Source organism: Aptenodytes patagonicus, chromosome 5 (genome assembly GCF_965638725.1).
Source record: "Aptenodytes patagonicus chromosome 5, bAptPat1.pri.cur, whole genome shotgun sequence".
In the NCBI taxonomy this organism is placed as follows: domain Eukaryota; kingdom Metazoa; phylum Chordata; class Aves; order Sphenisciformes; family Spheniscidae; genus Aptenodytes; species Aptenodytes patagonicus.
In genome coordinates, this window is record NC_134953.1 from 34,621,909 (window position 1) to 34,649,540 (window position 27,632).

Consider the following 27,632-nt stretch of genomic DNA (forward strand, 5'->3'; position numbering starts at 1 on the left):
ATGAGTTTTTGTACTCAGGCTGAACTCTTCAGCAATCAGAGCACAAAGATGCCATGCAAGCAGCTGTTTACAAGAGCACCATCCCCAGCTTGGCAGATCACATCATCATTAGTGGAGAAGAGTGTGTTACACCCCATGGCGGGCGACTCCTCAGTACTAGTGAACTATGCAAGTACTTGAATTCAGATTGGTTACTAGTTGCTTGTAGTCTATCAGAGTTCAAGGATTTGCATAATCATGATGCTTACTTTTAAAATATGATTATGCAAAAACAGCCACTTCAGCAGCTCCAGGAAATCCTTTCACGGCACTCGGAACTCAGCAACTACCTGTCTCCTTTTCTGACTTCCCTCCCAACTCTTTTACTCCAGCAGAGCCTGGATACTTAATAACACCTTATTTCAAAAAGCAGAGGCCACAGGGTTAAGGACAGGGCTGTAGCTCAGAGCTGGGCTGACAAGATTTCACAAAACAAGGATACACTTTTCTGCTTTCAAAAATACCTTCCATATTCTACAAAAATACAAACAATTGACATATTATACCCTCATCCCATCTATGCATATGTACTTAAAGGGGTATTACAAATGAGTGTGGAATACATGAATGTAATTCAAGCTCGTTTAGTGACCAGTGATTTTCCCTCGATATGCACCAAAACTGAGAGCTGTTCAGAAACCTGCTCAGAATCTACAAACCACAATTTTCTATAAGCCATCACGGACTTCTTTGCAGAAAGCAGGCAGTGATTTCCACTGACACTGGATCAGGTATCAAAGTGACACATGCATCCCTTCCTTCACAAGGGAAGCAAGTGACAAGATCACAGTGGTTTTTTTGTATTTACAAATTATTAATTCTATGGGTGAAGCACTAGGCACACCTGGGAGCCTGCCTGGCTCCTGGTAGTGATGGGGTCACCAGAGACACCAAGTTTAACGCTACTGATGGAGATTTTGTTGAGGTAGCCTCCACTAGGCACTACGATATGTCATGTTACACCCATGAAATAAATGCAGACATTGTGTCTGTATAACTTGCCATGCTGGAGTAGTGGATACCTGTTAAGGTACAGACCTTTATTTCCTGCTTGTGCTCATGAGCAATCGGTGTGTTAACAAAGGCCTTGGATACTACCATTTTTATCAAGAAGTAGCTACTTCTATAAAGTCCCGTTAATTCCAGTTGGATAAATATGGAGTAGGATATATTCTGCATAAACTAGGATAATCCAAAACATAAGTGAACTTCTTCTACCTTGTACTTTTCTCTTTAATTATGAATGATTGTCAATGAAAAATTAGGAAGATACTGAAATGAACACTCAAACTGAGATTTAAAATTAATACATAAACCGTGATGGCACATCATATAATACATTAGACCCTTCAGCTGCCCAATAAGCTAAAATCCAAAACTGTGACTAAAACATAGCTGAACAACCAAAAAGTTAAGTAAAATACATCATTCAGGTCGTTAAAACAAACCGTAAAAAGTTTTCTAAAAGAATGCTCAGATGAAGGTGACTATGCAGTACAATATGTCCTGTATCTTTCTGCAGCTACAAAGGCAAAATAAAGTTTTAGTTCTGGTACATAATACAAAGGCACTAAACTGCTTGTGGACATCTTGGAGCACTAACAATCTCATGTGGGACAAATTCACATTACTAAACAGTCGTAACTTTCTAAATAATGGAGAACTTCAGCTTATTGGCAAAATTATGATTTTTTTTTTTTTTTAAATAAACACATCTCAGAGTCAATTTTCTTTTCAATTAGCAAAACAATCATTTTATTTCAATCTAGTTCTCCTGTCCACATTAGTCTTACCTGAATAAATACTAAAGAAACATTCTGTTGGATTTCCCTTCCAAGTCACCATACAGTGATTTCATTCTCTGTAAAAAATAAAACCAAAAGCTAACCTCTTCCATGGAGATCTGTAACTAGCCACCTCACAGAGCACTGGCCAACAAAGCGGAGCTCCACACAAATACCACAGTCAGGCAACAGACACATGAGAAAGATTTTTAGAAGTGTTATACGATCCCAAACATCCACCAGAGACGCCAGGGCCTGATCTGCAGAAAGCCCAAAACACTCAGCTGAAGCTGCAGGCTGGAGGATACTCGAAACCTTTGAAAATGAGGACATTGCTTTAACTTGTCTCACTTACGTGCACTGAATTATCCTCTGAAGGCACCTATCTTTTTCCATTTAATATATAGGGCTATAGCCTAAGTTAGATAACTGAAGTCAGGAACAATGTGGGGCAGCTGTATCGTCTCATTTGAGCTCATTACTTGAAAGGGCCCCCACACATCCCAGTCTAATGGGGAGGCATTATTTTGTAGAGCTGCCAAAAGGCCTAAGAGGTTTCCAACTCGACAGGCATGCTTATCAAACTCTCAAGGCCCAGTTCTCTATGCCTTTACAACACAGTCCTGCACTAGCCCTACTGTCTCAGTCAGAAAATCCCTGTTACCACTCTACCAGTGGCCTAAACAGCTGTACAAATTACTGAATAGCAGCAAATCCAGCCCTTTATTGTCCAAACTTCCATTCAAATCAATGTGGGAATACTGTCAGGCTTTGTATGGGAATTAAGTAGTTTTTGGGTTTTTTTTTTAAATACAACTTACAACTCAGCCTTTTTTCCTTCTCTATTGCTTTCCTCTACCCACATCACATACACCAAGAGCCTAGTTCTTACCCCCCATTTCAGTCAAACTAGGTCTGATTGAGTCTAACACTCAATTTTAGCAGGTGTTCAGTCAGTTCTACTAGTCGACAAATATTCTGGCTCACAGTAACAAACATTTAGTGAATGGCCAAGGGGAATTGTATCAAAGTACGCACGACTTACCCTGAAGCCATCAATTCAGGCAAGTTAAGAGCTTGAAATTAGCAGTGCTTTGACTTTTGGGCACAGGGCTGAATATTCGTAACTGCATAAAGAGATATTTTTTTTTTTTTAAATCACTGTTCACCAAACATCATCTTTGAACTTTTGCTTCAAAAGCATCCATTTTCCCATAGAAAAGACATTTACCCCTCCTCCTCCGCTCTCCCCAAAAAACCAAATAAAACACAGCCTGGGTGGAAAAAACAGAAGGATAAAAGTCTCCATTAATACCAAGCAGGTAGTTGAAACAGTATTGATTTACACTCACTGAGAGTCCAGCTCTAAATCTAGTCACTGAGCAATCTTCCTATAATGGCAAAGTCTCCCATTGTTAGTCCTCCCTCTTCCCCATCTCCTCCCACCATGAGCTAGTAACATTAAGCATAACGTGATTTATAACGCAAACTGACATTTGCATAATAACTAGTGGCCATCCATTGTGACAGCACAATCCTGAGGCATCAAGAAGGTGAAAAGGAAAAGGTGAATGTTCTAAACCTGCCTGAAAAAAAATGTAAATGTGTAACTGCAAATTTTTTTCTGGGTTTATAAACAACAAAGTAACACTGAGCAGTGCCCACTTCAAATGATGCTGTAGTGGTACCCACACAATACAATGTAATCTTTTCATTCCTTTGGGGATCATCCTCAAAGAAGGAATTGTTTTTCCAGCTGAACAGCAACACTCTTTCACCACAAAACCCCATGCTGATAAGAATTCAACACTGCTAGTAGATATCCCATCCACCAGTGCCCCTAAACATTTATCAAAACATCTTTCAATTATTTAATTAGATTTGCCTCTGACAAAGCCTCATGTCCAAAATCAAGGATATGACTGAAATTTTCCTCACACCTAGGAAAGATTCACTGACTTAACAATTTTTCCTTCAGGCCCTAAATCTACACAATCTTTTCATTTACCATAGGTCATGTTCTCAGATGTTAGAGCAACATCGGCCTGGTTTGTGCCTTAACACAAATGAGTTAAGGAACAATCATTTGTGCCTGACCTATCTAGATTCTACTACTGTCAAGTTCAACTGTTCAGAAACCATGAAACAGATCTCTCTAATCCTGAGATTTGTTTAAAAATCATGAAATTAAAAAATTTTTAAAAATTATGGGGATTTGTACTTGTTATTTGAGTTAAAAGCCTTGAAGCTCACATTTCAAGCTTTACCTGATAACTGGTAGACTTGTTTGCATGTGAAAACTGCACCAATTCCAACCTGAACTGCTTTTTAAAACCACAGGGCAATTCATTGCAGGAACATGTGCCTGTCAGAGAAAGAATTATCCCTATTTTCCTTAAACCCGCTTAATTATCACTGTGAACCAAACTGAAGAAGCCACTTGCACCGAAGCTGGTCTGCACACAACCCTTTGCTCAGGTTAATTGCGTGGGTGCAGATGGTGAATCTTTTCAACCTCATGAGACTCGTACTGAAACCTTGACACCGCTGAGATCCATAAAACATTTGACAGCCCCGAGAGAGCTGAGGGGAAAGGAAACAGTGGGAGTCTCCCAGCTAGGATATGATGATGCCCTCCTGGGGTCCCGCTGCCCCTGGGAGGTGTTTCCAGTTCTGCTACCTTGGGCAGGCCAAGCCATCTCCCACAGGCCCTCGCAGCTGGGAGCAGAGCCCGGCCCAGAAGATGCCCAAGCTTCTCGAAGACACATGAACAGCCACACACCTACAGGTTGATCATTCCTGACACAGCATTTCAATTTATACCCATTAGGAAATTGCAGGGCAATTTTCCCAGCATACCTGAAAGTTAAGTAAAACCTTCAAACACTGTGAGCCTTACGATGAAATTACCAGGATTTGCGACATTGGCATCCATTACTTTCCCTACTGCCCACAAATTTGCAGCAGCAGAGGATGTGACAGCAACAGCCTTTAACATCTCAGAGACAGCAGCAGCCAGGCTTTGCATTATGATCAAGCTATTCTGTGTTCCCAAAGAACACGCTAGCTCCTGAGCACTACACGCAAATGGAAACCACTTCAGTCCTACTGAATATTGTATAAAACATAAATCATTGAGTATGTGCCAAGACCTGCCCTTCTTTTCTACTATCTACTGAACAGAGAACACAAAAAAAAAATTCAGAGATTTCACCTTTATTTTAGGAACGGCACTGACTAAGCAACCAATTTCTTTCCAGACATTATTATAGGATAAACAATTTCTAGTTTTCACAAACCAATCTATGCACGACAGAGCCGCACTATAAGGAATTAAGCAGGCCATCCTAGCAATCGCTTATTATTAAGGGTGGCTTGGCTTGTTCTGTGATACCATTTAAGGCTCAGGTCTGCCCTTGGGTGTACTCAAACTTATTTGCAGTGTAGGACACTGCACAACCATCCAGATGCAGAACCGCTTGAAGCTGTAATATAAACTTGAACAGAATAAATGTTGTCCCTGCTCACGAGCAGGGGTTTGGACTAGATGACCTTTAGAGGTCCCTTCCAACCCAAACTATTCTATGATTCTATGAAATGGGAAACCTGTATAATGCAGACCCTTCACTGTGCTCACTTCACTTGCTGGCCCCATCCCTTTCTTTTGCATGAGTTAAACTATTTAAGTTCTGAACCTTCAGAAATGTCTTGAATTCAGGCAAACAGAAAGAGCATGGTGGGCCCATAGAACACAGAAGCACGTCTCTACAGAGCTAAGTATGGCAATTTGAAAATATCTCACCTTGAAATTAAATGGGATTGGATATAATACAGGGGTTTGTTTCGTGTATATTTTTAAAAAGGTAATTTCTCTTGTACCAGTATTGAAGTAAGCCTTATCAGAAACATTATCACACTGTAAATTGCTTAACCAGTCCAAAGCGGTGAAGTATTACCCTCAGATTGCAATCCTCAAACTAAATAGGAAGATAAATCAGCACGACTGTTGCTGGTATCATCAAGTCTAGGACACTGGGTGCTCCCACCAGCCTTACTTTCTAACCATTGGCTGCCTTGGTCTCCTTACTGTATAAATTATCCAGAAACGTTAGCACTCTCTGTTGTTCCAATGTGATTGGAAGACCCTAAAGGATATTTCTGTATACTGCTTAAGCATAGGGTTACTTTTGTGCAGTATCATGTGATCAACAAAAAAACCCCGAGTACTGCTTGCTTGTGGGTGGTGCAGAGGAACAAGAAGTGACTCACAACTCATAGTGGAAAAATTGGGGGGAAAATGTTTTAAATAGTCAGGAAAGTACAAAATGGCAAACCACAATTATTGGACTTCCTACGCCCTACGTACTGGGTGGCAAAACCATGTCTTTGCTATGAGAAGACTGATGCCCAAATGTGTAAGTGTTAAGTGAAGCAATTGCTGCTTTTTGCTCCATTCTTCTAGTAGAGAGAGCCTCTACATGCCCTGAATCTGCAAAGTCCTAAGGAAACCCAGAAAGAAACTAGAATAAGCTACCAAATTCCAGTATGACATGAAGGGGTGAGGGCAGGGGGGGGAGAGGGGACAGACACAGCTCACCCAAAAAAAGCCTTTGGTGGAGCAAAAGGTCTCTATTTTATCTCATTCTTAAGGTGCGGAAATAAAACACTGAAAAAAATCCACACATTTGAGATTAATAGGCTGATATTTATCCATGTGCCACTCTGGTTGCTAAGAGATTTCCTTTCTACAGCACTGTGTTGTATAAACAATAAAGCATTTTTGTCCACAAAGCAATTGTCTCACCTCACTGAATTAAGAGCCTCTCACTGCCACATCCCTTCTATATTGTTCTAATTACAAACTGTGAGAAAGCACCCTCACACAAAGACAGTATACAGATATGGTTGGGCATGCTATTGTTAAACTTGAGCACATTAAGTAAAACGTGGGCTTCCTGCATCATGAGTAGAGTTAGCTGAGAGACTATACATTTTAGCTCACAAGCCATAGATAAATACGGGTTGACAGGCCAGCTTCTAAAATTCTTGACTGCTGTGGTCATTTTCAGCTGGGGGAAAAAACCCACCCTGATAGCTACATTACAGACCTGCACATAACCTAAACAGCAGACAAGAAAAAAATATTACTAATTCAGGCCAGTTTCAAACAGCAGCGCCTCAAAATTGGCCCCAAAGACAGAATCCTGTTTTCACACTTTCCTTTATATTGGAGGATGATTCAGAAGACCTGTATGTATACATTCACACAGAGAAAATACCTACAGTTAACATGCTGCAGTATATTCGCTGCAGCCATCTAAACAGTCTCCTAATGTGCTCACTAGAACAGAAGGCAGTGGGTTTCTTAGTGCTCTGCCATGGCAGAGAAAAAAGAGAAAAGGGCAGGGAAATGCTGACTCTCACCCAACCAAAAGATGCACATATGTTAGAGGAAATCTACATGTCATTTAGGAAGCACATGCACCACTTCTCTGAGCATATGAAGATTATCCAATCCCCCCTTAGGGGGATTTCACAAAGGCACACAGAAATACTACATTCCCGGGTTTCTGTTAAGACAACTGGCTTCTTCGTATCTTCTTGAAAAATTATAATAAAATACAGCCAAGACAAGAAATCACGCCAGGGCCTTATTTCTGTGGAGCAGAGTATAAGGTGTCATTTTTAAGGACATATCCACAGAGCTGCCAAAGTGGCTGGCCTCTTTATCTGTCATTATGCCACAAACCATAACTATTTTGCTTTATACCTTAGAGAGAAACAGCAAGACTGGAATCACACAGAGGCTCCTGAACTGAACAATGAGCAATGCAGTGCCTACTGAATCTTTTGGATCCTAGTGCGCTGGAGGGGTTTCTGCAGCTAAGACAAACCTACAGCAGAGAAAGACCAGGCTCTGCGATCTCAGTCACATATTTCCCTAACAAAAGAAAGTTGGTAATAACAGATCGTTACAGCTCAATTCCGTAAAACAGCTCAGCCTTAGGAAAAAAGAGAAACACTGAAACACCTTATTTCTATAACATTATCCCAAAAAAGGATGTTTCAGAAGCCAAACATGTGACACAGTCCCAACACAAAGAAAAAAAAAAATCTGCCTCCACACACATCCCTTTTAAGTACATGTATGTAAGGCTAAACTATTATGCTGTTAAACCTGTGAGAAAGCTCAGCATTTAACCTCACATCACGGTTACAAACTATTTTCAACTCACAGACAGTTTGCATATCAAGGTAACACAAGTGATTTATCTGGGAAATGAATGCACACCTTCTGCATCATCACTGCAATCAACTAATATCCAATTAAACATTCAATTGCTTTGCAAACCCCACAGCCGTGGTTACCAATGCTATTTTACAACGTTAACAAATTACTCCGACAGCTACCAAGTTACACGCAAGAACGAGCTTTGATACTTCAATTGCAAGGTAAGAAAATTAAAACAAAAGAATCCCTGTCAGAATTTGGCACAGATCTAGATACCTTTTTCTTCCGATCCCGGGATCTTTTCCTGTGTTTTCTTTTTTTCTCAGTTTCTTCATCAGCGTTAATTTCTAAATCCCTGTTTTTCTTTATCTGTGATGCTGCGTGAGCCATAATGCATTAAAAATCCTTTACAACAATGCTCCCTTGTAAAAGGTGATTTCCTCGGGCACCTTTAGCCAGCCCTTAGAGCAAATGTTCCAGTGATTGGAAGGAAATCTGTGACCAGAGCCAGGAACTCATTCAGGATTCAGAGCTGTCACAGAAGCTTGCAGTCACTACAAAAATACATAGTTGCAGATTTCTTCCTATACCTTTCTGTACCTGAACCTTTATAAAACAGTACAGCCATCGTAATGCATTTAACGTAATGAAAAAGACAGCTGGGACAGAGAAAGCTGTATTACGGCTGTATCCCCTGCCACCAGCTGGAAGTGTCTAAGTGACTCCACTGAAGGGGGAATGCTGAAAAGGAGCGCTTTCTATTAAAAAAAATTCCAGAACAATAACATATGCTGTATTGTATTTTCTTCACTAATCCTAAAGCATGTTTTTAAAACCTGTTTAAAAAGGCAGTGTTAATGATATACATTTCTCAGCTAGTTTTGTATGGTAAGCCATTTAACCTATAGTGAAATGGAGCAGCTCCTACTTTAGGTTAACTGCTGATGGTGACAAAAAATAAAATAAAAATTTCTTTTTACCATGGAGACCCTGACTGCATTATGTAGAAAACAATGCATGCATTGCCATATCTTAACAGTGTGTCCTTTATACCCATTTTTCAATTCCAATACATTTTGTGAGAGAGGATTACAGAAAATCCTGTTGTCTTTTTTCCTTTTTTTTTTTTTTAAACATACTTATTACAACACATCATACAGAAAGAAGGATGCGATCACACTGGTGTGTGAAACAGGCATTTAATTCATGGGAGATTTCCTGGCACTGTTCTTTTACGTGGTCAGAAAGGAAAATCAGCACTATTTCCATGTAGTTGGGAATGTACTTTTAGGCTTTTATGTCAAGGCTTGCTTCAATCATCTTACTATTTTTGCCACCTGAGTCCTCAATGACTGCAGCTTTTGAATATTCATTATGGGAGGTAAAATAGCAGCAGTATTAAGGCCTGCAGGAGGATCTTTTACTAGGATGAACACAGAGCAAGCATCTAGTAAATAAGGAACCATATTTTTTCTACGCAAATATGAACAATCAGCAGCTTGCCTTGAGATTGCTGTTTCTAACCTTTCCCAGTATTCTTAGTAGCGTACTTCGCAGTAATGAAGATTAGCATTTTAAGGCAGTCTGATTTCTTTCAGATAAGAACCAAAAGTCTCCACAAGTGAAACTGGTGTATTTTACATGACGCTAGCATTTCTTTCCAGAAGGAAAAAACAAAATTTGCTGTAAAAGTAAAGTTAAATTTAAATTTGAAGTGCAATTAGCCGAATCACATTGAATCTTTGGAGTGTAGCATAAAATCTAGAAAGGTCTCACAAGGTTGTAAATATTCTTCCCCTGAACTCGAGAGGCGTTTTCTGAATCCAGGTTGTTGAGGTCCAGTAAGTGACATGCATCCATTGCTTTAGTTTTCACGTAACATGGCTAAAAGTAAAATAACCTTTTAAATCTCCAAAACAGAAACTACTTTGAACACACTGTATGCTGTCCAAAAGACAGCACATAGTGCACCGTTTGTCTACTGTTTGCAGGCTAACAAACTAGGTTTAAAAAGTTGTTTATTTTGGAATGACTTTAAGAAATGCTCAACGATGGAGACCACGGTTATGTGACCTTAGGGACCTTTCCTCCTGATGCAGTAAAATCACAGGTTCCTGTCTGTATCCAAAATTCCCTCTACCTACACACCACCATGTACCTCTCCCTACTCCTCCTCCACATCTGAAAGACTTCTGAAGACTCTCATAATGCTGCTGTTGGAAAGTTGAGGAAAGAAGAATGTTGCACTTGGGCAATGCCTGGTTTTGAACCAGAAGTAGTAAATTCCCACTTCCCCACATGCTATAGATGCTTGAATAAACATATTTCTATTTTTAAAGATGCAAAGAGTATACCCAAAGGACGCCCAGAGCATGCTTTCAACTGTAAGGCATAACTGCAAGCAGTCAAAGGCCACAGTCAGGCAGGTATCTGGATCTGGGCCCAGCTCTTCAGTGAAGCACAGGGCAGCAGTGAGAAGACTATTGTACCACAGGAGCCCTACTGGAGAGGGGAACTGGGCAAAGTTGCTGATGTAAGGGGGCTGGAGAAGGTATCTCAAGGAGGCTGGTAGAGAAACTATCAAGTTTCGGTGGGAAATGGAAGACTGCCTTGTGCCTGTTTAAAAAAAGAAAAAAAAAAAAAAAGGCAAAGCAAAAGCACCCACGGCTTCACTTTCTAGCTCACAAGCTGCCTGCGTGACCTTGGCAGTTACTCTCTCTGAAGCTCAGTCCTTTCTCTGTAAAATAAAGTTGACGTTGGTTCCCCTGTCTGACAGAACGCAGTTATTACCAGGGAAGTGCTTAGAAAATACAGCAGGACCAGAACTGAAAATGGATTCAACAAAAGGCAGTAGAGTTGGATCCCTGTTATTCCCAGCACATTTCCATCTTGATTTGGAAGACTCATGAGCCTTTGCCTTAGGAAACCAACTTCTTATTCAAGACACAAATGAAGTGAATGCTGCTGTCATTCACCTCTTGCTAGCTAATCCTGTGATGTTCCATAAACCTTTTAACCATACTAGCCTGTAATTTATGCCTAAATAACCTCATTAAATGGAAATACAAATAATGTATTATGAAGTGTTATATGTTTAAAATACTTGAAGCATACTTTTTAAAATGTTGGCACAGAGAATAACATGCACATATGCAGCTAAAAACCCTAATGCCACCTTATGCATAGGCCATATTCTATGCAGGTAGAAAGCAGCCCAAGCTTTTATTAATGAGAATAATTCTAACAAATGAGGATAATAAGTGAACTCACCCAATCCCTTGAGATATGCATAACTGCAAGGATTTTATCTGTCAGCCAAGCCTGCCTCATCCCAAATATCTTTTCAGTTAATTAACCAACTGGACCAAACATGTAAATGTTTTTATTATGTGGATTACAATCCCCGCCTGAACTGCAGAGTCCAAACTCCTCCTGAATTACATTTCAGGAAGAAAAAATGCCTTTTCAAGCTAGGATTTTGAGAAATTGTCTTAGCTAGTAAAGAAACAGTAAAAACAAAAATCCTTTATAGTTGGAGCAATACTAGGGAGATTTTGTGTAGCTTGCAGGCTGGAACAGTCTCAAACAGGAAAGAGGTTACAAAAAAGGTGTGAGTAAAAGATTCAGACCGCTGTGGAAAAGAGACTGTATATGTACAACTTCTGCTTTTGGGGAAATGATGAACTGGCATCATTCACCGGAAGGTGATAGGGCACTGCCAGACAAAAGTTGGACTAAGCGTGAAGGTCTTCATGCCAGATATGCCATAACTCACTTCAAGGGAATTAGGTACTGGAAAACTTCATTAAATGCTTCTTTTCAGACTCCAGTAAAATAATTAAGCTATTTGATTTCACCCTTAATTACAAAGTTAATGAAATGCCAATGAGTGTTTCAGCACAATCCATAGGGTCCTGATAAAGTTATGGAGAATGATAAACTGTATCTTACTTGAACAATGGGAAATTTACCCTTTCTGTTAGCACAAGGATAATGACATCACAAAGTCGTAATAATGGCTGGAAAGCGATTTTATCAACTTGAAAGTGAAGTGTGTCATTTGGTTTAGTTTAAGCTGCTAGTCCCACTGTTAAAACTAGATTCAAGAGAGACTGCAAAACAGCATTAGCACACAACATTGAGGACAGATCTTGAAAAAACACAAGAAGTTTTAGGAGGGGAAGTGTTTGCGATCTAATTATTGGAGTTAATTTATCAATTAGTCAGCAGCTTATGGAGCAAAGATGGTACCATCCCTTTTACATTTATTTTCAATAATTATGCGATATAAGAAAAAAAAGATGAGACAATCATGACAATATTGGTTTACTAAGAATATGCCAAAAAATAGATCTATGAAAATCTAAGCTCTTTTAGGGAAGATGGAACACCATAGAAACATTCAATATTTATACTACTTAGATCACTATGGATCAAAAAAGGCTTATAATCACACACAGTGCTAGAAGGTCACTATGACAACTCTTAATGGTAAACAAAGTATGTTTACATTTTCCCAAAGATGAAAAGAAGCACTATAGGTAGAATAGGAAGAGCAGAGAGCAAAGGAAAGGAAAACACATGAAGAAAAATAACGCCAATTCTTGTTAGGTTACTCTTAAAGTCTTAATTTCTGAGTTATCTGATACAGAACAAATTATAAAAGGGGGAAAGGGACTCTATCATTCTGCCACTGTAGCCCTGCTCTCGGTTATTTTGTTGAGAAAAGCAGTGGAAGTGAGAAGAAAAAGAGAAGAAAGAACAAGACGTACTAGAAATAAGGCAAATATCAATTTACCAATTCATGAAAATAACACTTTGGGAGAAGACTAAAGCAGAAGAAATACGAGTTCTGGTTTTAAAAAACATGTTACGTGAAACTTAGTTAGCTCATAAAAGAACTCTTCAAAGGAGTTTCATAAGATTCATCTGCTTACGCGTTATACTAGCAGGCCTTGTGTCTCAAAAACAAATGAAAAAACAAACCAAACAAACAAGATTAAAAGCTTATTTAGCATCTAGTTTTACTTTTATCTCCTTTTCACACATCTGATGTCAGGGCAGGATGGACCCATCTCCAAACATGCAGAAAATTGAAGTCACTAAGTAGCAAATGAATGGAAAATAAGAAAAGTTAAGGCTTGTTTTGCCCTTCTGTTTTGTCGCATTGGGTTTCCCCACCACCTGCCTCTTCCAGCAGAATTCTGCTTTGGCAGTAACAAACGTAGAGAAACTCTGAGGAAACATGACAGAGTCAGAAAGGGATGCATGCACTACACGGAGAGAAGGGAAATATCTAAATTGTGTTTTATAGACCACTTTTATAGTGCTCACCCCTTAACTTCTTTGAACTTACAGTGTACGATTTGGAATTTTATCGAATTATGTTTTATTTCTTATTTGACTTCTTTAGAGCACAACAGCTTAAAAAAAAGCTTTGGAAATGACACAAATTCAGGGATACAGCTGTAATGGCCAGATATTTGAAGCTGAGGGTATTTGTACTGTCCTACCAAGAGGCTTACTACTTCTTAAACGACCCTGCTGCCTTCACTGGAAATCTAAGTAGAAATGTAAAGGTAGAAACAAAACAAAACAAAACACCCCAAAAAACCTCAACACTCTCCCCCCAAACACCCACACAGAAAACAGTCATGGAATATGCTTTTCACTAAGCACTCCCCAGACACATCACCTGCCTTCTGAGCTCAAACAGGCTTAAAGCAGCAGTCACATTCAAGCTCACGGAATTAAGTGCAAAATTACTATTCCTCTATGCATGGATGACACAGTGTGGCTTAACTGATGAAGTTACACCTCCTGCAGTCCAGCAGACTCCCAGTATGAGAATGGCTGACATGTCTGCGAATTCATCACTAACTTCCAGTTTGAGGCATGACATTTAAAGAAAACAACTACCGATTTTGGTTTGCCCTTAAGACTTACATGGTAAATAGGGGCAATTCAAAAGCTGACTCAAGGCTCACTCAACCCATGGCCTCAGAGGCAGAGAAAGTGGGACAATAAATCTTCAACTGTCCCGGGCCACCACGCAGGCATGGTAAATCTGCCTGCAAACAAGCTGGGAGAGGGAAACAACACGCTCGTGCACCAGTAGAGGAGAAAGTGTGACTACAGAAGACTGCAGAGTACCCAGGACCTGGAGATTATCATCCCCAACTTTCAAAAGAGGATAATATTCTTTGAGGGCTATACAGAGAAAGGGAACTAAAAGTGACAAATTAACATTAACAGTTCTGTGAAGATGGTGTAAAGAGTTTAATCTCTGACTCATAACAAACTAAGAAAAAGATACTGGTGTATCTTATTTATAAAGGCTCGCTAATTGGAAGATAGATTTTGAGTGGGTTTGTGGATGGAATTGCTGAGGAGCCCAGGAAATTTATCCGATGCAAGGAACACGGTAAGAGTAAGATATGTAATCTTTAAATTGTTGCTGAGAAAACACAGAAATAAACTTTCTTCCTATTCTTCCTCTACTAAGAAGAATATTGCTAAAAACCTACATTTACTGGGAACCACTGAAATTATACAAGCATGCACTTTTAGAAAAGGTTTTTCTACGTTTTCCCTGCAAGTCAAATAACAGGCTACAACCAGGACGGAAATTCACATATAGAGTATCGGTGTCTTAGGGATGCTGACAAAGATCACTCTATGAAATGGTAGTAAATTGGTTTCAAACATGTTAACGCGTGGAAGTTACATCCGGGACTGACACTAGATCACAATTAGCGACATATTTTTCAACCCTTGTTTGGAACTACTCAATAATGTTCTGAAACCATAAATTCAGTATATTAACATTCCCCAGACTCCTAGTTTCATAGTTTCTCTCTGCCTAGTCCACCATGCTCTCCTAGTTTTGCTACTGTAAGCCCCAGTACAACAGGGGGACCAGGAGGTCAGTGGGATGGTGCTACATGGCACCAAACAGAGAGTTTTGATCTGGGAATTCTTAGATGCCTCTGCAAATTACACCAACACCCAGGAAAAGCTAACCCGGCACATAGGATTAAGTGCAAAAGTAGGCTTTGTATCAGTTTTGCACTCCCACATGCGTAAATTGAACACTGACTGTGATATGATGGGAGGATCTTTCTCTTCCTGGTGAGCTTCAAAAAAGAAATGCAAAAACACATTCATCAGGGTTTTATGGTTCAGCTACAAACTTCACCCTGAGTGGACAATTAATCACTGCTGCATCTGTTAACTTCTGTTCCAACACATGAAAGCAACAGCCAATTCGCTAACACATCCAGTGAATGCTGAGCCTGTGGAGGGGTTTCCTTCAACATAACAAAAGCAGATACCAAGGAGGTCCTTGCATGGCTTTCAGAAGCACCTCTGCCAGGTCATCCAGTCCCCAAACAGATACAAGAGGAGTTATTCCCTGCTTGTCTCAGATGGAAAACGCCCTGTCTCAGAGTGGTTTAAAAATAACCCAAAAAAGCAGCAGGAAACGTCTTTGTGGTTATTTCAAGTTACTTGGCATCAAGTCCCCGCCTGCTGTCCCTTTTTTTCAGCAGTAGCGGTCTCATAATAATAAAAGCTAAAAAAAAGCCATACCACTGCAGAACTGCGATACCTGCAAAGGTGTCAATAAGTGAATCTGCTTAAGCAAATGAAGCTGCCAAACAAAGAGTGGGATAGGACCAACAGTCACAAATAGATGCAACACCTTTGCCTGTAATTAACAGATCATTTTCCAGTGCCCTTTAATTAGTGTCTTTTGATTTTTGTTAGGTTTCAGTCAAAAATATATATTTTAGGCTAAAAGAAATTTTGTCTAAGTGAGCCTCCACATAAATCATTGCACAATGTGTATCCAGGGCTAGTAAGCCCCTTTGCCTTAGGAAGATACTGTGACCATGAAAATATTATTTTACCTTCCCTACCATGACACAGCCACAAAAGGAAAAATATGTGTAACTTTGGACAAAGGCAGCGCTTGATCGCCTTATGAAATGGGTTGTTTCCCCCACCCGCCTCCGACAGTAGGGAGCTGCACTAAGTGACCCAGTGCCTGTAAATTTTCGTGTTGCCAAGCTCTGCACATCAAAAGCAGCTTACTTGTTGTTTTATTTTGAAATAAAAAGTTGCTGAATAAGTGTAACAAAGGACCCATCTGCAAAGGTCGCAAGAAAAGCTTTCTCTGAAGTTTCCAGCATTTCCCAGTTGTCCCAAGACTTTCAACTGTATAATTTTTTGCTGAATTTCTGTGGTGCAAAAATACAGAAAGTACAAGAAAGGAAGAAAAACGGTTCCTTGACTTGTTTTGTATGGTAGGTATTCTTCATTTTTAATTTCTCTGAACTACTTTCATATGCAAAAAATCTACTACTAACACGCAATATTCCTAAGACAAGGAAAACAGGTACATGTGAGCCAACGAAGAGAGCTGCAGTTCCAGTTCCTTCCCTGTTCAGTGCCACACTTGCATGCTGGACCTAGGCTCCCTTGACAAGTACAGAGGACATATTTACTAACTCCAACTTTAATTGCAGACTTCCCATTTTGACAAAACTAAGTGTAGAATTTTCAGCAAAGATCCTAGTTCCTACCAATATACACACAATTTATTAAGTTTTAAGGAAACGCTTAAAATGAAAATACAAAAGCAAAAAAAAAAATCCCCAATCCACTCCAGCATAAGAAACTCATTTAATTAGACTCCTTAATTATTCATTATTCCTTTTCCTATGTTCAAATGACCGTCTTTGCCTCATTCCCAAAGGATCCTCTCCATAATTAAGTCAGGGAATCATTAAAATCTCAACATGCTGCCTGAGTAAGATTTCAGCACTGTAAGTGTTCTGCACGCTCTATGCAGCAGTGACTTGACTTCTATAGGAAAAAAATGTAAAAAGCAGAATCATTAACAATCAATAACGAGGTAGAAGGCTGTCAAATGCATATTTTTCAGGTGATATTTTTCTCATTTTCCCATAAGCAAATTCATATACCAGTCAAAATCTACAAGTTTACACTTAAAACAATGGCATGTAAAAATTCTCAGTTTTCTGAAAATAAGAATCAATATCAAAGATCATTCAGGGTCATTTTAGAAACAGAGATTTACATTTTATTTGGCAAAAAATAAAGGAAGTCCAGCTATTAGAATTTCAGTGCTAAAATCCTGCTGGAACAAACCCTTGGAGCAAGAAAGATAACTACCAGAGACTGGTCAAAAGCAAAAAAAATTCACTGCCACTACAAAAATTCAGAAATCTTGTTTATGCATAAATTTCACATAAAGCTATTAATGTCCACAGGAGACCAAATTCATTCTTGGCCTGGCAAGAGCAAGCTAGCATATGAAAACCACCACTTACCTGTATTACAATTATAATTATCACAGAATAGATGCATTGATGTGGTGCCTGAAAACCCAGGTAATATCAGTGCCCTATTCAGAACAACATAGTAAAAGGCAATTCCTGCCCTGATCTGTTTGTAAGCTAAATACACCAGTACACAGGGGGTGAGGAGGAACGTATTACTCCTGCTTTAAAGAGGGGTAACAGTGAATTGGAGATGATGAGGTTGGAAGGGGAGGTTGTTTTGTTTGTATTGTATGGCAAACTGAACATAATTTAACAGAAGGCAAATATCAATACTGGGGATGTAAAAACAGAAGTAACAGCCTTGAAGACATAGGAAGGAAATCTCTCTCCCCTACACAGCTCTGCTTGGGTCTCAGCTGGAACACTGTGTCCTATTTCAGGCACTAAATTTCTAGGAAAAAGTTGTCAGCTGGAGATGTGAAGAATTTATTGCTTTAACTTTGAAATCAGTCTTCTTCACAAAACAACGCTGAATGCTTTTCTGAATCTGTGGTTAGTGAAAAATAGCTTTGGACATGCATATTCACATACACGCTTAGCAAAGACAAATACCACTCAGCACTGCAATGTTGCTCATTTGTCTGCTTCCTCCCCTCCCCCCCTGCTTTTTCTTTTTCCCCCAAAACAGGCAAACCCATATGATTAGATGCAAACCTGCATAAGAACTAAAGGTGCTTTATTTATTTATTTATTTATTTATTCTGTTCTTGTGTTTTGTTTTATTTTTAAGTAGTTTGTGGAGGGGCTGGGAAGGAAGAAGGTTGCATGGAAGTTGTATTCAGAGATAAATGCATTGTTCCTCTCTAAAGATAGCATAAATTCTAGCTAAAATATTTGATGAACTTAAACTTTAATCAATACTACACAGAGCAGAAGATAAGAAAACGTACAAGAATTGTCACCCTACAACAGAAGTGGAACAGCTTAAAGGGTACTAAAATAGGTACATAACAAGGTGAACTCCATGCAGTTCATGCTAGGACACTTGAATTACATAGGCTTAAGATAAAATTCCAGCCACTATAGTTTTTTGGTTTTGGTGTTTGGTTTTGGTTTTTTTGTTTTGTTGGTTTTTTTTGGGGGGGGGCAGGGGGAGACCTCCTGGAAAATAGGCAGGATACCAAAAGACTGTTGAAGGGCAAACTTGGTACTAAACTGGAAAGAACAGGGTGGGGAAAGAAAACTTGAAAGAACAGGAGATAACACATTTGTACACTGGTCCAGTTAACTTCCAGTCCTAGAAAACTCCTGTATCAAAAAAATTTGTCATCACCCGGAATGTAAGGGGATGAACTGCAATCAGTCTGGATTTGTCAAGAGGTAACTGTATAAAATTAATTTACTTTTGTTTCATGAAAGGGTGACAGGTGTTGAAGACAGGAGAAAAGCAATACTTGTACCTGACATTCTCATAAGGGACATATGTTGATGAAAAGATTGTTAGATTAATCCAAGAGGGATCTGGTGACGGAACTCGGGAACGAGATATTAACATTCATTGTCAAAATGGACGGATGTTCTGCAAGAGTCTGTCCTGGCTTTGCTTCTCTCCAGTGTTTTCATTAATGACTTGGGCAATAGAAAAGAAAGTTTGTTACCAATGCAGACAACAGGAAACTACAAGAAGTGTATCCATGTTAAAGAGAGAAATTTTAGATCAAAATGATAAGACCAGAGGAACGTTCAGGAAAAAAACCCAACCAAAACAAAACCAGATTAATTTCAGTGAGAATGATGAGGAGGAAAAAAAAACATTTGCACAGGCTAGGGAACAAGTAGTTAAGACTGTTCTTCAGCGGGGTCTGGAGGATATAAAACATTGCAAGTTCAACATGGGACAAAAGACAAACAGCACAGCAGAGTGTAGAAGTATAGCCTGCACAATAAAACAATCTTTCTCTTCTATTTAGCATTTGCAAAGCTGCAGGTATACTGTGACTGACTTCCACTATTCTGCTTCCAGAAAGATATTAATATTTGGAGAACAACAAGAGCAATCAGGAGTCTGTAAAACACAACCTCATTTAGCCTAAAGAAAAGATGACTAATGGAACATGGCAACAGTCCTCAAGTCCATCAAAGCCTTTCAAAATGCAGAAGGAAATAGTCTGTTCTCCACTATTACTATGGATAGTAGTAGGAGTAACAATTTTAAATTACAGATTTGGGTAAAATACTATGAAAATTTTTAACAATAAGAATAATGAAGCTCCGCAACAGAATGTAAGAGAAAGTTGGCAACTTCATCATTGACCTTTAGGAAAGCCATATAGGATCCATACTACTACAGAGGCTCACAAAAGTCAGCAGGACACTACAAAAGCAAGAACACATATGTGCATAGCTCCTTTGCAGAAGACAAGTGCTGAGCACTATCAAAATGGTTCATGTAATATGTCCAGAGTTGGGAAATCAATAATGTGACCTGTACTTAGGAAAAAAAAAAAACAAAACACACAAGCAGACAGATGGACCCCTAAAACAGTGCTCTGAATCAAGACATCCCTGTGTCCTAAACACGTGATCTACCTAATACAACTTTATATATAAGTGAGCATTAGAAGACTAATGCATAAGTAATTGTCTAAAACATAAAAATACCAACTACGTTATCAAATGTACAAAAGTTTGAAGAAACTGAAAAATCCTGTCTCCCTGCCCACTTGCCAGACTAGAAGTCTGAAGGAACTACACACTAGAAATTTACAAGGCTAGTTATCTGGCTATTTACAGACAAAATCTTTGCAATAGAAAATTCTAACTATGACCAGAATGGAAACTTTACAGCTTTTCCCTTCTAAAATACATACGCAGATCCATTTGGCAATATTTATGTCGGTGACACTCATGACCATCCTATGACCACCGTACCAAGAGGACCACAGACATCCCAGCTTCCAAAAGTCTGTTCTTAATTCAACCTTACTGTGACAGCACAAAGCTATTTTATTGATTTCAGTGTTGTATGCTTTAACAAGGTTGGGCAGTTAGAAATATATTTTCAGTTCCTAATACAAAAATCTATGACCGTTAGCATACTTCACGTTTTCAGAAGTATTTGCTGCAGATACCAGAGCTCCAAACGAAGATCCAAATCAAGAGAGATTAGTGATGTGTCTGAATTATTCTGGTGAGTTTGAAAGTCTTAAAAATGTATTTCTTAGTGTATCTAAAATAGAATAAACCATAAAATCTACAATTAGTTCATGGGTTTAAAAGTGAAGAGGAATTAAACACAATACACTGTAGAAATATACAATATGCTTAGGAAAAGTCTGCTCTAAATTACAGGCACATTACAGAATTCTACTCTAAAGAAAATGGTGGGAGCCCATTACTTGTCCATTTAAAACTGAGCTAGAAAATACAGAAAAGAATTGTAAAGAAAAATTCTGCATTGTCAGGATAATGGCTAACATGACCTAATAGGCTTTTTCCAACTCTTATCATCACGTCTTGATTACTTCTGTGAGTAGAAGCCTTAGGAACCATTTTTTTCTTACACAACAAGGTGTTCTGTTCTACTGCACACACAAAATTGCAATTTTATATGGACTCTTTATAGAGACTGCAACATTTTTGGTGTTAAATTGCAAAAGCACTACATAAAATTACATCTGTTTAGAGATATCAGAGTAGTTAATAATGTGTCTCTTCTAAATATATATTACATAACTTATAAAAGCAGAAAAAAATTTTAAAGTTTAATTTGTAGCTTTAGAGCTGCTTTCTAGAGTTATAGTATATATTCTGAAGGGTATCGCAGGCTGCATGAAGACAAGCTAACCAACGTTCAAGTTAAGGAGGCCACAGTCCAGTACAAATGCAGGTTGTGTAGCTGTGTAGTTTAGCAGAGGCTACGGATACAGTGATAATGAAAAACAAGTTTTGGACTGCACCACAAGAACTGTGTGTTTGTGAACAGTAAATGAACAATTTACACACTATTCAGTGAAAAAAAAAAAAAAAAAGAAGCACTAGTCAGAATCAGCTAGTTCACACAGGCTTCCAGTGCGTAGGCTGAGTAATTGTCTCATCATGATAATAGCCTTTATGATAACCATGATCTCACCATTGCACTCAAAGATCCAAAATGCTGCCAGTACTCTTACACCCACAACAGGGCATACTCAGTCTTTGCATTTGAAGAATATCCTACTCTGCAGCTTCAGCCTTTGGCTGTTAATGCAGGCAGGGTATAATCATGTTATTTTTCATACCTTTGCTTTTAAACCACAAAATGTCTAGATTTTCTTCATAGACAGAAAAGCATAGACTGGAACTCCTGTTGTTATGAAGACACTTCCCATTACACCATTAATTAAAAACAAATAGCAAAGTTAGCAGCAGTAATAAAAACTAGCAGTGTGCACCTCATAAATAAAATAAAAACTGAGATGCAATTTTATTTTCTGCAGCTCTACTTTCTGCTTCACAAAAGCAGCAAGTTACAGTGTATTCTGCACTGGGACCAGGGCATAAAACATGCCTTTTGCCATCACTTCCCTCTCCCTCCTATCTTACTGCAAGCCTAGAGCCATCTATTTTTAAATGTAGTTATCTTGTTTTCTCTAGTTTAACAAAGCAGTGAAAATTAACACCAGCCATAGGTCTGGTTAAGCATGTAAACTCAGGCAAAAGGAAGCAAGCATTCACCAGTGTTCCATGAACAACATCCAAGGCAAAATCCAATGTACAAAAAAGACAGACGACAGTTTTCCGTTCCTGATGGATAGGCAGGAAGAGCACCCATGCTGCAGTGTATTCACACTACATACTGACACGTGGTCTGTCTTTGTCTCTTCTAAACCAGGGTGGAAACTACTGTCTGCACCATAAATGTATTACAAACAGCATACCCACATAACTGAAGCATCTCTCTTTTTGCCTTAGTAAGATACTTGTGTATTTAGTGGTGTAGTAACTGAGTTCACACACAAGGATAGGCCAAGGGAAAGAGAAGCATGTTAATTTGCAACAACTTAAAGGCACTGGACAAGATTTTTCACCAGTATGCACTGGTGTCAGGGAAGGCTGCGGACTACTGCCAGCTGGATTTCTACCCTACAGCCTCCTCCAGTCTCATTCCCACCTGCTTTAAGCACTGGATGCTCAGTGTCGCCCTCCAAAACTTTACAAAAGCGTGCATATTCTTTTTAGTTTTTACAGCATGTGAAGTCTCAGAAGGCACAGTCTTTTTGCAGAAAAGAATAGCTGCCACGGCGTCAGCGTGTGCCAGTTCCTGGAATGCTGCTGGAGCCAGCTCTGGGTCAGCCTGACCTCCCTGACAAAGGCTGGCTACTGCTGCCTGCCTACAGAAAAAAGAAAAGCTCTGGCAGTTTGTTGCAGTGCTGTCTGGAGTATGGGTAGGCCTGCCAGTACATGAAAGGTATAAATAGAAGCCATTCCGAAGGACACATTTTTATCCTTAAAAACAATAAATCATTAATATATGAATTATATATTCAGCTGGATGTGCATGTTAATTCATTCCTTGAGTATTACAGGTACACTGTCCAAAATCCCACATAATTTTTTAAATTTAAAGAAGTTGCTCCCTGAAAAGCAGAGCTGATTAGGTCTGATTTTCCATATCACATTTGGATCATATGTTTCCACATTACTTCTTGCACAACAACTTTAGGTCCCCACCATTTCTTTCAGGCTACTGCCACAGGTTCCCTGCCAGTCCCCTCCAGCCCTTCCCCAGTTGCCGCCTTGCCCACCTTCACTATGCCTCCAGTTTCTTTCCCACATCACTAAACCACCATAGCATCCAGTCCTCTTCCAATTCCCCTATGGCTCTCAAAAAGCCTTTTTACAATTGTGTAACCTTCATTTCCTTGGGAAACTAGAGTAAAACCAAATGCACACACACAAACTGAAAAGCAGAGGTGTCATGGGAAGCCTTAGATATTTTGTCAAAAAGTCAGGAAGAACAAGTTTTTCTCTGTACTTCAATACTTCACCACCACCTAAGCACAATGACAGCAAGATTAGAAACAGTTTGTGGAATAATGGCTCTCTGCATTTTTAATTTTATTTTATTTTTAATTAATTAGCCCCGTAATATGTAAACAGGAAGATTAATTTTCAATTTCTTGCTTGAATAACCTTCAGGACATCTAGAAAAGATCACAGTGAGTCAGGCTGCAGCCCTCAATGTTTTCCTTCATTTAGTAGATTTTTGGACAGATCTTTATTCTCTCAGTGGGGCAACTTCTGTTTTCCATTTTACAAGCCCCAAGTACAAGAAGTAACTTACGTGATGCCAAAACCGGAAAGGCCCAAAGGGGATTTTGAAGCCAAAACCTATGGAGAATCAGAATAATGCAATCTCTCTTGTACAGGAAATACCCAAGTTATCAACACAGTCAATATTATCAGATCACATGAAGAACCTGATTAAAAACCCCTACCTACAAAAGGCACTCTTTCTATGTTCTACTGCTCTCCACATGGAAGTTGTGGAAACACAACAGATGATCTCTGCCTTTAAGTACATCAGCAAAAAGCGCACTTAAATCAAATGAAGGAAGATTTTATCGATCAGAACTAGCAAGACATCTCTCCCTCAGCCAGAAGAAGAAAATAAGGATAGCCTTCTACATTGCTTCTTGTGATGTTTCTCTATGTGATGTTTTAACATGTCAAAACCCTTTTAAAAAGTTCCAATTAAAACCTGTATTTAAAAAGAAAAAAACATATAGAAGAGACCCCATTGTGCAAAGGTGTCCTACAGGAATACTTAAAGAATCTTTAAAGCTGCACAGTGGGGTGTTTAATAAGTAGTAGGTCTTTTTTAAGCTTCAAGCACAAATCAAAGATGCTCTTCACCTTTCTTATCAAGTGTTATCAAGTCTGCTAAGGAAAACATCAAACTGATAGATACAGATGTGGTGAGTAGCTACCCAAGTATATTGATAAGATTATTGAACATAGCTGTTTTTAAAATGTTAGATGAGGACACAGCTTATTATCCCAGCAATCTGATCCAGGAATATAAACCTAGAATTCTCTGGAATTTTCATTTCCAAAGTGGTAAAATACTTTTGCGTCTTTCATACTCGTTAGCATTTAAAATAATTTACCAGGGAAAAAAATCTCAAAGCCATGCTTCTCTGGACAGTTTTTGATAACCCTATGCAAAAATCTGGTGAGTAAAAGAATTACAGTTTTGGAGAACTGTTTAGAAATTTGGACAATTACCAGTATCAACACCACAGAGAAAAAAGATTTGGCTAAATGATATGCTCACTCACAACAGACGGTTTCATGAGCGGCAATTTTTGAGTCTTATGCTACCCCTTTGTGCAAAATCTAGACCTTTAAATCAAGGAAGAGCAAGAAATAGCTAGCTAGCGCTTTTGTCTAAATTTCCTTTCCAAGAAAGGAAATAGGAGCCATGTTCAAATGGTTTAAATTCCATCTACATGCCTATACCTAGTCTGTCCTGGCCTTTAGAAAGGCCTGGCCAAGAGGCAACACTATGCTCACAGACTTTAAACAGGATTTTGCCCCTCTGAAAACTACCTTTGGTCCATTTCTACCTAACTTTGGGAAGAGTATAAGCTACACTAAAGGCAAACAGAGTTTGGGCTTGAGGCTGGGGTGGTTTTTTTGGTTTTGTTTGTTTGTTTGTTTGTTTTACTGCGGAAGATCATGCAAAACCAGGGTTGGAGAAGCAGTAAACCAGAAAAGATGACCAGGGTATACTTGCCACCTGGCAGCTCTAAGGTTAGGACAAGAGGTAATAAAGACAAACTTCTCTAGCATCCCGTGGGAGTTTTGCAGGAAAAATTGAGGAGGGCCATCATGGGCATAAGAAACCAGGTACTTCTTTTTTATTGTCCATTTGTCTAGAAGGGATGGCAATCTCCAGTCCTTTCCATGGAAAGGAAGCCTAACGTTGATGCAGTGCTTTGGCTTAGATGTCTGACAAGCATTTTCAAGGCCTATGGTTATGAAGATCTGCATGAATTGACATCTGTTGGATCCAAAGTGATAGACGCAACTATAAAGAAATTAAGTAGGCAAGTAAGTCTGGAAGCAGAAATTGCTTTTAGAACCACAGATACTTTCTGCATTCACAGCTGCACAGCAGTAAGATCCACAATTTAACCGTACCTTGCACATGGAAACAGTATTTCCTTTAAATTGTATAAAAAACCCAATGATTCATTCCCTGCTCATCTTCTCCACGTCAGGTATGATTTTATTCATCTTTTTGATATTCCCCTTTATTCATTCCTCTCCAAGCTGTAGAGACCTACTCCATTTAATTTCCCCTCATACAAGAAGTTATTCTTTTGCCATTCTTTTCATCTATTCTTACATTCTTTTGGTAAGGAGATACGGGGTGATGGAGCAACAGAAGCTCTTCTCAATGCAAGAACACTGCAAATTAATAAAGGAATATAATTTTGTTTTGTTTTCTATTCTGTTCCAAATTATTCCTAATGTTATTTACCTTTTTGACCGGACTATTGGACTGTGAGCAGACACATTAAGGAGGTATCTGCATGTTCTAAATTGCTGATACTAAACAAAGAAGTAAAGAAATCCAAAACACCAAGGCTCTGTTCAAATATTGAAATATACAAGATTAATGGATGTCTTCCTTCATCTTGCCCAGTTCCCCCTCCAGTAAGGAAGAATTATATGTTTACATTTCACCTGCTTTATACAGTTGTGATTTAAATGACTGAATCTCATTTTTCCCCAAAAACTGCAGTGTCTTTTCCAGTAGTACTCAGACTCCACAAAGGATATGAAATTGCTGGAAATCCTTAATATACTTTTATGCACAAAGGATACGATTCTGATCTCACTATATGGGTGTTCAAATCAGGAGTCATTCTACTGAGGCCAATGAAGTAATATCTAAGTAACTGATACGAAGTAAAGCAAAGCAAGCCTAAAAGGGTGTTCTCAGAAACTCCACCAAGTCAAGAAAGAAGTCATCTACAAATGGCATTACAGAAGAAAGGCTGAACAACAGACAAATGAATGCTCATTTATTTCAGGACAAGACTGAGTTGGAGTTTCTGGAAATGAAATAACAGAAGCTAGTAACATCTTGGCAGAGGCATGAGCAACAAGATATTCTCTGATCCAGGGGTTTGGCAGCATCCCAATAAGGGGCTGGAACTTGCTTGTATTGTTAAAACCATCAGTTAAATACAACCCAGCTGGAAAGTCACCTTAAAGTTTAAAAGGCTTTTCCCAATCATCTACTGAAACAGGCAGCAGGGCTCAACATGTCTAAAGAGCAGCATTTCAAAAGGTAAAGTAATAAACTTTGGCCTCTATTCTACAAACGATCCCCTAGCTTTGCAATAATCTGACTTCTGGATGACTGAGCAAAAAATCATTTTGAGTTGCTTCCAGAGACTTATGGTAAGTTGCTGCAGTTTTATATTAATGACATTCTGCATTCTTGACCAGCTATTTTCTTAAGGTTTGAGATCTGTCTTTTCATAACTGCAAAACCCAAAGGTAACTGATGCCAATACTATTAAAAAAAAAGAGGTGAAAACAGAAGAGGGCTGAGACTAATTATTGGAAAAACATAGCACAGCATAACTGGGTAGGACCTGCCTTGCTTAAATTAATCTAAATCTTTATCAACATAAGAGACAAACCCAAACTACCTACTGTTTTGGCTGACTTTTAGCCTTTACAACAATAACTAGTTTTTTGTTGTTACAGTTCTATGCTGTCACTCCCTCTGATTTGACTGTACTTATGTCTCACCTGATGACTGCTGAGATTACACCTTAGGTCTTCTCTCAGGTACAAAAAAGAAGTCATTCCTTGCAATTACACTCGAATCTGTCTGAACCCAGGCACCTCCCTTCTGCCTTCTCCAGTATGAACACTTTCCACAAGCCTAACTTTAGCCATCACGGATCGCAAGACACAGCAAACTTCAGCTCCATATTCGCAACAAATACATCCAACTCAGAATTTATTCACTTAATCAAAGCAAGAAATAAAGTTGTCGTCATCACTGGGATTTCAAAGTCCCTTCATAAAAGAGCACTGCAGTAAGAAGTGCATAAAAACAATTCTCTCTTGCTCAAATTTCAAGGCAATATTTTGGGTTGGGTTGTTTGTTTGTTTTATTATTATTAAAACAAACTCACCCAACCTGGGCTAGCAAGAGCAATGGTGTTACGTTATACTGGTATTTTTAAATCTTTCTCA

The 27,632-nt window shown here is 38.9% G+C and overlaps 1 protein-coding gene across 8 annotated transcripts in view; it reads right to left on the reverse strand.

Moving 5' to 3' along the window:
* Positions 1 to 8,752, reverse strand: part of ANK3 (ankyrin 3) — a 208,866-nt gene extending 200,114 nt beyond the window's left edge. For all 8 annotated transcript variants that reach the window (XM_076339316.1, XM_076339319.1, XM_076339318.1 and 5 more), the window contains exon 1: positions 8,332 to 8,752. In XM_076339316.1, coding sequence (XP_076195431.1) covers positions 8,332 to 8,445 — 114 coding nt within the window. In that variant the 5' untranslated portion in view covers positions 8,446 to 8,752. The remainder of the gene's footprint in view (positions 1 to 8,331) is intronic.
* Between the last annotated feature and the right edge of the window lie 18,880 nt (positions 8,753 to 27,632).